The 14,951-nt window shown below is 45.7% G+C and overlaps 1 protein-coding gene across 1 annotated transcript in view; it reads right to left on the bottom strand.

Moving 5' to 3' along the window:
• Window positions 1–14,951, bottom strand: part of pola1 (polymerase (DNA directed), alpha 1) — a 206,249-nt gene that overhangs the window by 150,625 nt on the left and 40,673 nt on the right. The window contains exons 23-26 of the mRNA XM_084326141.1: window positions 9,569–9,659; window positions 8,783–8,907; window positions 6,189–6,335; window positions 4,649–4,771 (exon numbers count right to left, since the gene is read on the bottom strand). Coding sequence (XP_084182267.1) covers window positions 4,649–4,771; window positions 6,189–6,335; window positions 8,783–8,907; window positions 9,569–9,659 — 486 coding nt within the window. The remainder of the gene's footprint in view (window positions 1–4,648; window positions 4,772–6,188; window positions 6,336–8,782; window positions 8,908–9,568; window positions 9,660–14,951) is intronic.

The following is a 14,951-nucleotide window of genomic DNA, read 5'->3' as shown; positions in this document are numbered from 1 at the left end:
GATGTTTTTTTTGTAATCCGATTATATGTAATCCATTACTCTCCAGGCCTGTGTGTGTGTGTGTGTGTGTGTGTGTGTGTGTGTGTGTGTGTGTGTGTGTGTGTGTGTGTGTGTGGTGTGTACTGTGGCAGGGAGAGGATGGGCTCCTGTATGTGCGCCTGCGTGGCATCATGTTAATGGTAAATGGTAATGTGGGGCTATCAGTATCAAAGGATTAAACAATTCTCCTATTATGACAAAAACAACATTCTCAGCCGAGGAGAGAGAGATAAACAGATTTAGATAGAGCAGGAGGGAGAGAAATGAGAGGTGGAGGGTGGAAAGGACAGGGAGAGTGATGGAGAGAATAAGAACAAGGATGAAATAGATTGGACGAGAGAGAAAGAGTGGGGAAATGTGGTCCAACACTGCCATCTTGTGGATGTATGTATATTAAAAGATCTGAGATCATTGGTTTTCCTGCAAACTATTGTTAATATTTAATTGAATAATATGCTTGTGTGATGAATGCACACATGCATACAATACATACATAGCATGTATGTATATTCCCACCCATATTGAATTCAACAACCATGAGATCTCTGATAAGAACATCAGTCAGTTATTTAACCAGCATTTTTCTGAGGCAGGACTTGTTTTGACAGAAATATAACTGGGTCACTGTCAGTTGCTGCAACTGATAATCAGGGTCAAATGTCTCCTCATTCAAAATTGTCTCTCATCCCATTTACACTTGATGAGGTTTATCAAGCAGTAGTAGCATTAGACAATAAGTGCTCTACTGGTGAAGATGACCTGGAGGCTTACTTTATCAAACTGGCTGCTCCAGTTATTACTGAACAGTTGACTTACATATTTAATAGCTCTGTTGCCTCTGGTAAGCTTCCTCTTGAGTGGAAATCAGCTAGTGTACTCCCACTTCATGAGGGGGCGGTGAGAGAGTTAATTTAGATAACTATAGACCCATCTCTAGGCTGCCCTGTTTGGCAAAAGTATTGGAGTCACTAGTAAACAATCAGCTCAAACATTTTCGTTCAATTAACTCAGTGCCTAGTCCTCATCAGACTGGTTTCAGAGCCCAGCATAGTACAACCTCTGCAATTACACTGGTTGTGAATGAGATTAGCTCAGCCTCGGATAATAAAAAACATTGCACAGCACTTTTCATAGACCTTTCGAAGGTCTTCGATATAGTCAATCACTCCCTTCTACTGCATAGACTAACTAGTATTGGTCTGGATGACAATGCCCTTAGTTGGTTTCATGACTATTTAACATCCAGGCGTCAGTGTGTGAGAGCTGGCCATGTACGGTCTGAGGTACGGTCTGAGGTACGGTCTGAGTTTCTATCCATAGGCAAGGGAGTTCCGCAGGGTTCGGTGCTGGGCCCTGTCCTCTTCTAAATCTACATAAACAATATTTTATCATCTTTAAATGGATCCTGTAGGGCGGCTAGGTGGTGTAGTGGGCAAGGCACTCGCCACCAGTGTGGAGACGCTAGGATTCGCGTGTTCGAATCCAGCTCTCCACATTGTTTTTCAGTTTGGCTGGTCGTCCGCAGTAATACACATTGGCCGTATTACGGGGAGGGAAAAACTGAAGGGTGGGGATCGAACGTTGTGAACAAGCGACTCCTACAAGTCGGTTGGTGCGCCTGCGCAGTAGAATCAGGAAGTGTCGGGGGCAGCGTGAGCCTCCCACGCGTTACTCCTCGACACTGAGAGATCGAGCTGCGCAGGTGAAAAGATGCGACTGCTGTTACCTCAAGTACCGGAGGGGACTTGTGCTATGTATGACTTAGTCCACATTGCAGCCGGCTTGTGGGAGGCAAGAAACAGCGTTCGTGACAGGGGAGGGTTGAATTGGATGATACGAAAATTGGGATGGGAGAAAATATGGAAAAATGGGAGAAAAAGTGGATCAAAAAAAAAAATGGATCCTGTCAAGCCCATTTATATGCTGATGACACGGTTATCTATTGTATGGCGGATTCTGTGCAGTTAGCTACTGAAAACGTGATGATATTTTCCAGGGCAAAACATTTAGATTACAATAGTTTACAGATATCATAACTAAATGGTAGACACAAATTAGCAGAGTCACTGAATATAAATATCTGGGCTTGTGGATAGACAAACAAATTTACCTTTACATTTTATACAGAAATCGCTCAAGATTGCCTCAATTCTGTCGGAAAATTATTGTTGAGTCAATACTTTTATCTGTTCTTGATTATGGAGATGTCATTTATCGTCATGCTTCAGCTTCCACTCTGAAACCCTTGAACTCTGTGTACCACTCTGCACTTTTTTTATTACTGGAGATAGGTATGATATACACCATGGAGTCCTTTACGGTAAGGTTGGTTGGCAGCTCAGCGAGACTATCATCGACATTTTCCAGACGTTGACCGGCAAACAGCCACCATATATACCGTAGCTGCCCTGTTGGACAGGAATGCTCCAGCCCATCAAACACAATCTAGTAACTGGATCACACTTAAAGTTACACGGACTAGGACAGGACTCGGCAGGACAGCATTATCTTATGCAGCCCCAAAGTCCTGGAATGAAATTCAGTCAAAGTTAAAGTTGGAAGTTCTTTGTTTCCTTATGGAATTGAACCACGTACCGGCCCGAAATCGGGCCATCATGCCCATGTAGGCACGTCACGGCACTTTGCAAGCTTTTCGCCGAACATATAATATACCGTTCAAAACATCTATTTGCCGCTGTTCTTCACCTCACTCGACCAATTCCGTGCCTCGGTTCTCGAGTTACATGACGATATGTCAGGCGAGCGTCTTTTTACAGGCAAATGACCACGTCGGACATTATATGCTCAAGAATTGACCAATCACCTCTGATGGCGAAAATGATTGGTCAGCTTTGTAGAGTCCGCTTGAGTGTCCGCTTCCAACGATACCCCACGTGGGGGGGGGGGGGGGGGGGGGGGGGGAATATAGGAAGTAGGTGAAAATGAGAAGTGACTCACACTTCAGAATGCACTGAGGTGGATGGCAGAAATGGATTTTGGAAAAAAATTATGTTGGCGTCCGTTTACTAAAACCTCTCAAACACTAATTTCTGAACGGATATTTAGTTCTATTTTTGAATGTTGTTCTATTTTGTTGTACACTCTGCAGTTCTGTAAATGAGGTGGCCTCACCTCAGAGCTCACCGGAGTATAAATAAAGGTTTCAATCAATATATGTATGTATGCAACTATATGTATCTATGTATCCATCTATGTATGTATGTATCTATGTATGTATCTATATATGTATGCAAGTAATGTGTATGTATGCATCTGTATCTCCCATCACTTTTAGTGCTAATGAAATAGAGTAACAAAGGTTTGAACACACTGAAGTAAAAGTTTTGTGTACTCACATTTCTGTTTACTGGTTGCCAGAAGCCTGTTTTTATGTTTTTAAGTTCCAGCTGAGAGGTAGGAGCTGGAAAACATAATGGTTCCATAGCCGGAAGTCTTATGTAGTACAGGTCCAAAGTATATAAAAATGCCACAGGAAATGAATGTTTTACAAAAGGTTTTTGTAATGCGTGTACCAGTAAAAATTCAGCATGATCCATTTTTTTTTTTTTTTAGTGGGGTCACGGTTAGGTAACAGTGGGGCATTGGAAACAAAAAAAAACTAAAACAGACGAGCCCAACTCAGATAGAGTTTTCCACCTGGCAGCTGTGTGTATTTGCCATGTCTCGCCCCTTCATCAACGGAATACACATCTCACTACATCCTGCGCAGGTATAATCGCGGAGGCCACATCTGGTCTTTTGTGAGACGATGTGTACTCAGATATTTGTGATCGGCCGTGTGTTCCAAATGCTGGCAAAAGAAAAACAGATAGTAGTAGCGACACCAGCACTACTAAAACTAAACTGAGTAAAAGAAGTTACCGGTATGATACTAAATACCTTGCATATGGATTTACTTGGACTGGCCAAGAAGATAACCTGAGACCACAGTGTGCTTTGTGTTACAATATCCTTGCTAACGAGAGCTTTAAGCCAAGTAAATTACAGCGGCACTTGGAAACTAGACATGCTGAATTTAAAACGGAACCGCTAGCTTTCTTTAAAAAAATATTATAATAATTTTTGCAGAAAAACTGCAACAAGAGTCAACGAAAAAGGACTACATGCTTCGTTTATTGTTTCCAATTGGATCGCACTGGATTAGGAAACTCCGTTTGTGGCACTCCAATAATAATCAGCAGAGATTTGGGGGTATTTACTCAGCTTGATTGCTTTTTGGAGGAACAGAATGTTGCAACAAAATTATTTGAAGCCACATAGAAGGGCTCATTGAACAATTTCGGAATTATTTTCCCAAAAGAGAGAGCACGGACAATTTGGACAACTCGATCCAAGAGAAAGAGAGAGGGTGGGGCTAGGGGGGAGAAAGAGAGAGATGGAGAGAAAGGCTAAGGGAAGAGAGAGAAATGGAGAAAGGCTAGGGGGGAGAGAGAGAGAGTGTGTGTGTGTGTGTGTGTGTGTGTGTGTGTGTGTGTGTGTGTGTGTGTGTGTGTGTGTGTGTGTGTGTGTGTGTGAGAGTGAGTGAGTGAGTGAGTGAGTGAGTGAGTGAGTGAGTGAGTGAGTGAGTGAGTGAGTGAGTGAGTCCCACCTCTCGTCCTTGGTGAGTGACCAGGGCGGCCAGTGGCTTGGCGTAGAAGCGGCTGAAGCTGAATCCCAGACAGCCATACATGCTGTTAGCCGTCAGCTTCAGAGCCTTCTGACGGATGTCATACTGTAAAGACAGATGGAGATATCATGGTCAGGGCACCCTGCACACAACACTAGGGCTGTCTTAAATACTTCGAAGCTTCGTTCGATGGGCATGGGATTCGAATATGAAAATAAAATTCGATTATGTAAAAAAATTATAAAAAAATATATATATATTTTTATTTTGCAAAATCAACTCTGCCTCTCTTGTTAACTACAACAAGTAATGCTGTTTGTTATTTAAGATGAGGTCGGACTCTGCACTGACAGATTTGTGTTCATTGTGCTGCTTTTATAAAGCCTCAAATGACGGCTTACAATATTTCATGGAAGCAAAGTGTTTTTGTCTAAGATTTAAAAAGGTTTAAACTTTACAGCACTGACAAAGTTGAACAAAGTGCTGTACAAGTCCCACAACAGTATATAATAAAAAAAAATAAAAAAAAATCTCGGCCCCAAAGCTTCGAATTCCAAAAGAAAATTAAAGGTCAGCCCTACACAACACTGTCCTGCTGAAGCCTGTGTGTGACTGTGCTGTGGGTCTGTTAGCCTGTACGGGTGACCCTGTAAGAGAGAGTGTGTGGTGATCAAGACCACTCTCCAGGAGGTCGTATCTGTGTCAGAGTCAACAATCAAGAGAAGACTTCACCAGTGTTTAATCACCACAAGATGTAAACCATTGGCGAGCCTCGGGAACATGAAGACCAGATTAGAGTTTCTGGAACAACAGCTTATGGACAGATGAGACAAAGATCAACTTGTACCAGATCCAGATCCAGATCCAACTCCGCACCACCCCAACTCTGGACTCATTTAAAAAAAACTGCTCAAAACCCACCTTTTCAACCTGGCCTTCAACCCCTAACCTTCTCACTTTATATGTTATGTGTTGTGTCTGTCCACTATGTTTGTTGACTTGTTATCTCCCCCCCCCCCCCCCCCCTTATGTAAAGCGACCTTGGGTCCTCTGAAAGGCGCTATATAAAACGAAGTATTATTATTATTATTATAATGATGGGAAGTATTGAGAAGGAATGAAACTGCTCCTGTATGTGTGTATATATGTATGTATGTATGTATGTATGTATGTATGTATGTATGTATGTATGTATGTATGTATGTATGTATGTATGTATGTATGTATGTATGCGTGTGTGTATCAGGGGTGTAACAAAACCCATGGTACGGTACGTACCTCGGTTTTGAAGTCAAGGTTCGGTACGGGTTTTCGGTACAGTGGGGGAAAGTTTGGCTTTCCATATTCCACTCAGGGGTGATGTAGTGTGCAGTAACTAATTGTACTTGTAGGGCTGTCAACAAATATTCTATTCGGATACGTGTACCTTTACACCCCTAGTGTGTATGTATATGTACTGTAAAAGCGCTATATAAATGCACCATTTATTTGACTGTATATATGTAATGTACTATGAGTGTACCTGCAGATAGAGGTCGGGGTTAATGTTCTGTTGTTTCATCATCTGTTTGACTTGCTGCCTCCTCTCCACCAGCTTCCTGATCTCCTTGGGCAGGATCCCCATCTCCAGGCCCGCGTCTGGAACCTCCGGGATCTCCTCCGCCTCCTCCTGTTACCATGGAAACAGTCGATAACAACAGAGGGCAGGGGTCGTGTGGCGGCCGCCGTGGTTCTGGAAGAACTTGGATCACTCGTCAGTAGCACGCACACATAATAGTTCTACATTCCAACAGTGTGTGTGTTTGGTCAGTAACGTGGGTCTCCCAGTCCCTCCTCTCTGCAGTAAACACAATACATTTCCGGTATACCCCGTTCCCACTTTATCCAACTGTATCTGACAAAAATAAGACATAAAAACTAGTTTTAAGCAAATATGTAAAATAATCTGCCAGAAAGCAAATTTGGCTTGGCAAGATTTCTTGAAATAAGTGAAAAATATCTAGGGTTCCCTCTCTCTCACTGCTGCCTCACAGCAAGAAGCTCCTGGTTCTCTCTCACTGCTGCCTCACAGCAAGAAGCTCCTGGTTCTCTCACTGCTGCCTCACAACAAGAAGCTCCTGGTTCTCTCACTGCTGCCTCACAGCAAGAAGCTCCTGGTTCTCTCACTGCTGCCTCACAGCAAGAAGCTCCTGGTTCTCTCACTGCTGCCTCACAACAAGAAGCTCCTGGTTCTCTCTCTCTCTGCTGCCTCACAACAAGAAGCTCCTGGTTCTCTCACTGCTGCCTCACAGCAAGAAGCTCCTGGTTCTCTCACTGCTGCCTCACAGCAAGAAGCTCCTGGTTCTCTCACTGCTGCCTCACAACAAGAAGCTCCTGGTTCTCTCTCTCACTGCTGCCTCACAACAAGAAGCTCCTGGTTCTCTCACTGCTGCCTCACAACAAGAAGCTCCTGGTTCTCTCACTGCTGCCTCACAGCAAGAAGCTCCTGGTTCTCTCTCTCTGCTGCCTCACAGCAAGAAGCTCCTGGTTCTCTCTCTCTCTGCTGCCTCACAGCAAGAAGCTCCTGGTTCTCTCTCTGCTGCCTCACAACAAGAAGCTCCTGGTTCTCTCTCTCTGCTGCCTCACAGCAAGAAGCTCCTGGTTCTCTCTCTCTGCTGCCTCACAACAAGAAGCTCCTGGTTCTCTCACTGCTGCCTCACAGCAAGAAGCTCCTGGTTCTCTCTCTCTCTGCTGCCTCACAGCAAGAAGCTCCTGGTTCTCTCTCTCTCTGCTGCCTCACAACAAGAAGCTCCTGGTTCTCTCACTGCTGCCTCACAACAAGAAGCTCCTGGTTCTCTCTCTGCTGCCTCACAACAAGAAGCTCCTGGTTCTCTCACTGCTGCCTCACAACAAGAAGCTCCTGGTTCTCTCTCTGCTGCATCACAACAAGAAGCTCCTGGTTCTCTCTCTCACTGCTGCCTCACAACAAGAAGCTCCTGGTTCTCTCTCTGCTGCCTCACAACAAGAAGCTCCTGGTTCTCTCTCTCACTGCTGCCTCACAACAAGAAGCTCCTGGTTCTCTCACTGCTGCCTCACAACAAGAAGCTCCTGGTTCTCTCTCTCTGCTGCCTCACAACAAGAAGCTCCTGGTTCTCTCACTGCTGCCTCACAACAAGAAGCTCCTGGTTCTCTCACTGCTGCCTCACAACAAGAAGCTCCTGGTTCTCTCTCTGCTGCATCACAACAAGAAGCTCCTGGTTCTCTCACTGCTGCCTCACAGCAAGAAGCTCCTGGTTCTCTCTCTGCTGCCTCACAGCAAGAAGCTCCTGGTTCTCTCTCACTGCTGCCTCACAACAAGAAGCTCCTGGTTCTCTCTCTGCTGCCTCACAACAAGAAGCTCCTGGTTCTCTCTCTGCTGCCTCACAACAAGAAGCTCCTGGTTCTCTCACTGCTGCCTCACAACAAGAAGCTCCTGGTTCTCTCTCTGCTGCCTCACAACAAGAAGCTCCTGGTTCTCTCTCTCTCTGCTGCCTCACAACAAGAAGCTCCTGGTTCTCTCTCTCACTGCTGCCTCACAACAAGAAGCTCCTGGTTCTCTCACTGCTGCCTCACAACAAGAAGCTCCTGGTTCTCGCTCTGCTGCCTCACAGCAAGAAGCTCCTGGTTCTCTCTCTCACTGCTGCCTCACAACAAGAAGCTCCTGGTTCTCTCTCTGCTGCCTCACAACAAGAAGCTCCTGGTTCTCTCACTGCTGCCTCACAACAAGAAGCTCCTGGTTCTCTCTCTGCTGCCTCACAACAAGAAGCTCCTGGTTCTCTCTCTGCTGCCTCACAACAAGAAGCTCCTGGTTCTCTCACTGCTGCCTCACAACAAGAAGCTCCTGGTTCTCTCTCTGCTGCATCACAACAAGAAGCTCCTGGTTCTCTCACTGCTGCCTCACAACAAGAAGCTCCTGGTTCTCTCTCTGCTGCATCACAACAAGAAGCTCCTGGTTCTCTCTCTGCTGCCTCACAGCAAGAAGCTCCTGGTTCTCTGGTTCTTCTCAAATTTACATTGATGTGGAAACTGAAGATGTTGATTAATGTGCACTGTCCCTGGGTAAAAAATAAATAAATATATATATATAGATATACACACCTCGCCCTTCTTCCTGGTGTTGTGGACCTCTCTCTGGACGGTGGTGAAACAGATGTTGAACTCCTGGATGATGGACGGGTACAGACTGTTGAAGTCCAGCAGCAGCACAAACTTATCATAGAAACCTATAGAGACAGAGATGAATACATAAACCTATAGAGAGATGAATACATAAACCTATAGACAGAGAGATGAATACATAAACCTATAGACAGAGATGAATACATAAACCTATAGACAGAGAGATGAATACATAAACCTATAGACTGAGATGAATACATAAACCTATAGAGACAGAGCGATGGATACATAAACCTATAGACACAGAGATGGATACATAAACCTATAGAGAGAGATACATAAAGCTATAGATATAAATGAATACAGACCTATAGAAACCTATAGATGGAGATATACAGTATATGAATACATAAACCTATAGATATATACATACAATGATCATAGAAACATATAGACAGAGATGAATACATAAACCTATAGAAACCTAGAGATATGTATGAATACATAAACCTATAGATATATAAATACATAAACCTATAGAAAGCTATAAATAGAGAAATATGTGAATGCATAAAATTACCATAGAAAGCTATAGGAAGACAGTGAATTAAGAGAAACAAATGTATACAAATACATAAACGTATCATAGAAACATACAAGGAGACAGCAGATAATTAGAGATGCATATCAATACATAAACCTGAGAGATACAGAAATATGTCTGTCAAGAAAAGCAGTAACACATACACAACTAAACATACTTACCGACTTTAGGGTCGAGAACCAGACCACCAGCGTACGCTGGCTTCTTCCTCCTCTTTCCCTTCCCTGCATCCTCATCCTCCCCTCCCTCCATCTGATAGACAATAACATAACATGAGACAATAACATAACATGAGAGACAATAACATAACATGAGACAATAACATAACATGAGACAATAACATAACATGAGACAACAACATAACATGAGACAATAACATAACATGAGACAATAACATAACATGAGACAATAACATAACATGAGACAATAACATAACATAACATGAGACAATAACATAACATGAGACAATAACATAACATCAACCACCTGGTCGATCTGAGAGACAATAACAGAACATGAGAGACAATAACATAACATGAGAGACAATAACATAACATCAACCACCTGGTCAATCTGAGAGACAATAACATTAACACTTTAGTCGCCGGAGACGCCGAAACTCGTCATTCCCCGCCATGCTCATTCTGCCGAAGACGCCGTAACACGTCTTTGATAAATATTTCAAAAATCTGTGATAGAAATTGTTATGTATTGGGTTGGGTTTGTCCCAGGGCGATCGCCGTACTCGCCCTGTATATGTACGTGGTGATTGCACACCTGTGGTTGTCATGGTATTTACCTGCTATCAAGTATAAAGCCTCGTTACTGAGTACCTCCGTGTCTGTGATGAATCCTTGTTATATTACCAAGATCAGATATAACAAATTGGCGACGAGGACGACGGAACTGCGCGGCATCCTTGGTCGAAAGAAAAGTTGGACTTTGGAAACTAAGTGGAGGACATTTGGTTGCCATTAGCAACGGAGCTAATACGTGTACCCTGAGCGGCTAACGGAGCTATGCGGCGGACTGGTAACGTTGATGTGTGTGTGAATGTCGGATCTAGACACAGACAGTGATAACAGTACGGACAAACAAGAAGTGCATGTCGTAACAAGAACAATGGCTGGAATATTGGGGAGTATCGGCCCCTTTGATGAGAGCGTGGAACAATGGAGTTCATATACGGAGAGATTTGATTTCTTTGTGCTCGCAAATGACATTAAAGACATTAAGATTGTGCCCACGTTTATGAGTGTGATTGGGGCAAGGACTTTCAACATTCTACAGAGTTTGGTACGACCGATAAAACCGGGGGAAATGACATATGCACAGATTGTTACTGCATTGACGGGACACTTTTCTCCTAAACCACTCCTGATAGCGGAACGGTTTCGGTTCCATAGGAGGAATCAAGAGGAGGGGGAAACTGTAACGATGTTTGTAGCAGCACTTAGGAAATTATCTGAACACTGTGAATTTAATGAGGTATTAAATGACACCGTCAGGGATAGACTTGTGTGTGGACTGCAAAGTGAGGCAGCACAAAAAAGACTGTTAACAGAACATGGGCTCACCCTACAAAAGGCCATTGATGTCAGTGTGTCAATGGAATTGGCAGCCAGAGAGGCACAACAACTGAGTGCGTCTGCCAAAGTGCATCAGGTTTTTAATGTAAACCAAAGACAAATGTCAGGACAGGGCATGTGTTTTCGGTGTGGCAAGCCAGGGCATCAAGCGACGGAATGTTGGTGCAAGGAGTTAGAGTGCCGGGGAGTGGCAAAAAGGGCCACATTGAGCGGGCATGCCGTAATAAGAGGAGCGAAGCACCGTCGCAGCACAGACAACCTAGGTTTCAAAAAGAGGCATTCAAACCTAGGACCAAGAAAGGCGTATACCAGGTGGAACACAAGGCTGTTAGTGACTCCTCTGACGAGGAGTATCCACTACACATACTAACTGTGGCGGGTGGGTCTAGTGGCTACTGGGTGTTACCTTCGCTAGAGGGGAAACCAGTGCGTATGGAGATAGACACCGGCGCGGCGGTGTCACTGGTGTCAGACAAAGTGTATCGACAAACACTGAAACACCTACCACTGCGGCCAGCCCGAGTGGTGCTGAAGACATATACCGGAGAAGCGGTGGCCCTAAAAGGGGTCACAGAGGTCAAAGTGGAGCTGAACGGACAGCACGCTAAACTACCACTCTATGTGGTGCATGGCGACTACCCCTCCTTACTGGGACGGGCGTGGATGGAGAAAATACAATTGGACTGGCCCGCGGTGCGACTGGTGACACAGGGGGACACAGGGTTACCCGCAGTTCTTAAGAAACATGCTGATGTTTTTAAAAAGGAGCTCGGAAGCATGAAGGACATTACGGTGAAGCTGAGAGTTAAACCAGGCAGCACACCTAAGTTCTTAAAAGCGCGGCCAGTGCCCTACGCCATCAGGCCCAAGGTGGAGGCGGAACTGGATGCTCTGGTGAAAAGTGGGGTGCTGGAGCCAGTTAGCGTCAGCGATTGGAGTACCCCCATCGTGCCCATTGTAAAAAAGGATGGGGAAATAAGGGTATGTGGTGATTTCAAGACTACGTTGAACCCAGTGCTGGAAGTGGAGAAATACCCCTTGCCTCTTATCGAGGACTTGTTCGCTGGCCTGTCTGGCGGCCAGAAATTCAGTAAAATTGACCTCCGCCATGCGTACCTGCAGATGCACGTGGATCAAGACTCCAGAGAGTTTCTGACGGTTAACACCCACAAAGGGTTGTTCAGGTACTGTCGGTTGGCATTCGGGATAACCTCAGCCCCTGCTCTGTTCCAAAGGGCGATGGATCAGATTTTGTGTGGGTTGCCCGGGGTACAATGCTACCTAGATGATATCCTGGTGACTGGGAAGGATGACAAAGACCATCTTCAGAACCTGGATGAGACCCTGCAGAGGCTGCAGGATTATGGACTGAGAGTCCACAAAGGGAAATGTGAATTTTTTCAGTCTTCCATCGAATACCTCGGCCATGTAATTGACGCTGCAGGGCTGCACAAGGCTCCTTCAAAGACTAAGGCCATTGTGGAGGCTCCTGCCCCCCAAAATGTGGCCCAACTCCGTTCATACTTGGGACTACTGAACTATTATGGACAATTCATGAAGGGTCTTTCGACAGAGCTGAAGCCGCTGCACCAACTGCTCTGTCGGGAGAAGCCATGGGCCTGGACTGAGGAGTGTCAGAAGGCTTTCGTAGCATCAAAAGAGACGCTGCTGAGGTCAGAGGCCTTAACGTACTTTGACCCGGCATTGCCGATACAGCTGGCCTGTGACGCATCCCCATACGGAGTAGGGGCGGTTATCTCCCATATCATGCTGGATGGGGTAGAGAAACCCATTGCTTTTGCGTCCAGAACACTGAACAAGGCTGAATCAAATTACGCTCAAATAGAGCGTGAAGCACTAAGCATCGTGTTCGGCATACGAAAATTTCACCAGCACCTGTTCGGGAGACGGTTCACACTCCTGACCGACCACAAGCCACTCACGACCATACTAGGTCCGCATGTGGGCATCCCACCGCTCGCAGCGAGCAGGATGCAGAGATGGGCATTGCTCTTGTCTGCCCATGACTATGCAATTAAATATCGGAAGTCAGAATTGCATGGTAACGCAGACGGCCTCTCCAGGCTACCATTACCCGTGTCAAAGCCAGGCCCGGGTCAGGTTGACATATTTTATTTCAGTCAAGTGGAGAATGCACCAGTCACCGCGCAACAGGTGAGGAGGGCCACTAGGAATGACCCAGTGTTTTCACAAGTAATGGACTCCATCGTAAAGGGGGGGAGAATGAAGGACACACCCGAGCTCAAGCCTTTCATCTCTAGACAACATGAACTGTCGACTCAAGCTGGGTGCCTGCTCTGGGGAAGAAGAGTGGTCATCCCTCCTTCGCTGCGTAAGTCCATGCTACCACAACTTCATACGGGACACTGTGGCATGGTCCGTATGAAAGAGGTCGGACGTAGCTATTTTTGGTGGCCCGGGCTGGACAGCAACATCGAAGAAAAGGCTAAGACATGCCCCACCTGTCAGCGGGTCCGTAATGCACCCCAGCCGGCACCACTACACCCCTGGGAGTGGCCAAGTGAGCCATGGAAACGGCTACATGTTGATTTTGCTGGGCCGTACGAAGAGAAAATTTTCCTTGTGGCGGTAGACGCCCACAGCAAATGGCCCGAAGTGGCAATAATGAAATCCACAACGGCTGAGAGGACCATTGAGAAACTGGGGGAAATGTTTAGCCGTTTCGGGTGTCCAGAACAACTGGTGAGTGACAATGGGCCCCAATTTATCTCTCAGGAGATGGACACTTTCTTAAAGGTCAACGGAGTTAAACACATTAGATCTGCACCCTACCACCCAGCAACTAATGGGTTAGCTGAGAGATTTGTGCAGACTTTGAAACACAGCCTAAAGGCGTCACAGGGACAAGGTAGTCTCCACCAACGCCTTCACGGTTTCCTCTTAACCTACCGGAACACCGCACACGCAACCACCAAGGCAACCCCCGCAGAACAGCTCCTTAAGAGACCGCTGCGCACCAACCTGGATCTTCTCAGACCACCAGAGGAAGCAGAAATTGTGTGGCATGAACAGGATAAGCAAGTAAGAAGAAGAGCATTGAGAGCCAAGACCAGGGCTTTCAGTGCTGGTGACCACGTACTGGCACGGAACTACCATCGTGGACCGAAGTGGGTGCCCGCCACTGTAGTCCGACAGACAGGACCGCTGTCCTATACAGTACAGACAGACAGCGATCTGGTGTGGAAACGGCACACAGAGCAGTTATTGGGGAGTGTAGAGACCCCTAGGGAACCCCAATCCACCGCTGGAATTACAGAGCTGTTTTTGAATGACATTCCAACTATGCAGCCGGTGTCAATTGACTTACCTTCCCTGGAAGAGCCTACAGTGGCCTCACCCACCCAGGAGGGTGATGATGACGCCGACACCCCGGCACCAAAGTCCATGCCACCGACGCCACAAATGGACAGTGGTGACCGCCGATATCCAAGTCGGGAACGGCGGCCACCCATTCGTTTGGATCTATAGACTTACCTAAATGAAAGACTTGTACAAAAAAAAAAAAAAGGTAAAATACCGTAATTCCTCTAATAGTAACCCCGGCTTGTATTTGTTTCAACTGTAGCGGGTACCAGGCTTGTATTAGGAGGAGGCCTGTATAAGAGGGAGGCCTATATTTCAAATTTCAAACGGATCATAATGAATAAATCAACATTTTGTGTCAGTTTGAACCCAGTAAAATGTATTGGGTTCGTTTATTGAAACCAAGTACTGTATGAAATAGTAAACAGTGCAATTACAGGTGGTCACTGGTCATTTCAACGTTTTCAAAGTGAAATCAAGTAACTAGCTCAGTATGCAGCTCAGTATATTAGTAACCCGGCTTGTATTAGGAGGCCGGCTTATAATTGCTTAGCTCAAGAGCGCACCCGGCCATTAATAGAGACCCGGCTTGTATTTGAGACCCGGTTAC

The sequence above is a fragment of the Notolepis coatsorum genome (genome assembly GCF_963971535.1).
Source record: "Notolepis coatsorum genome assembly, chromosome: 12".
Lineage (NCBI taxonomy): Eukaryota > Metazoa > Chordata > Actinopteri > Aulopiformes > Paralepididae > Notolepis > Notolepis coatsorum.
The sequence above is the reverse complement of the archived record's forward strand: the minus strand, read 5'-3'. Positions and strand labels throughout refer to the sequence as shown.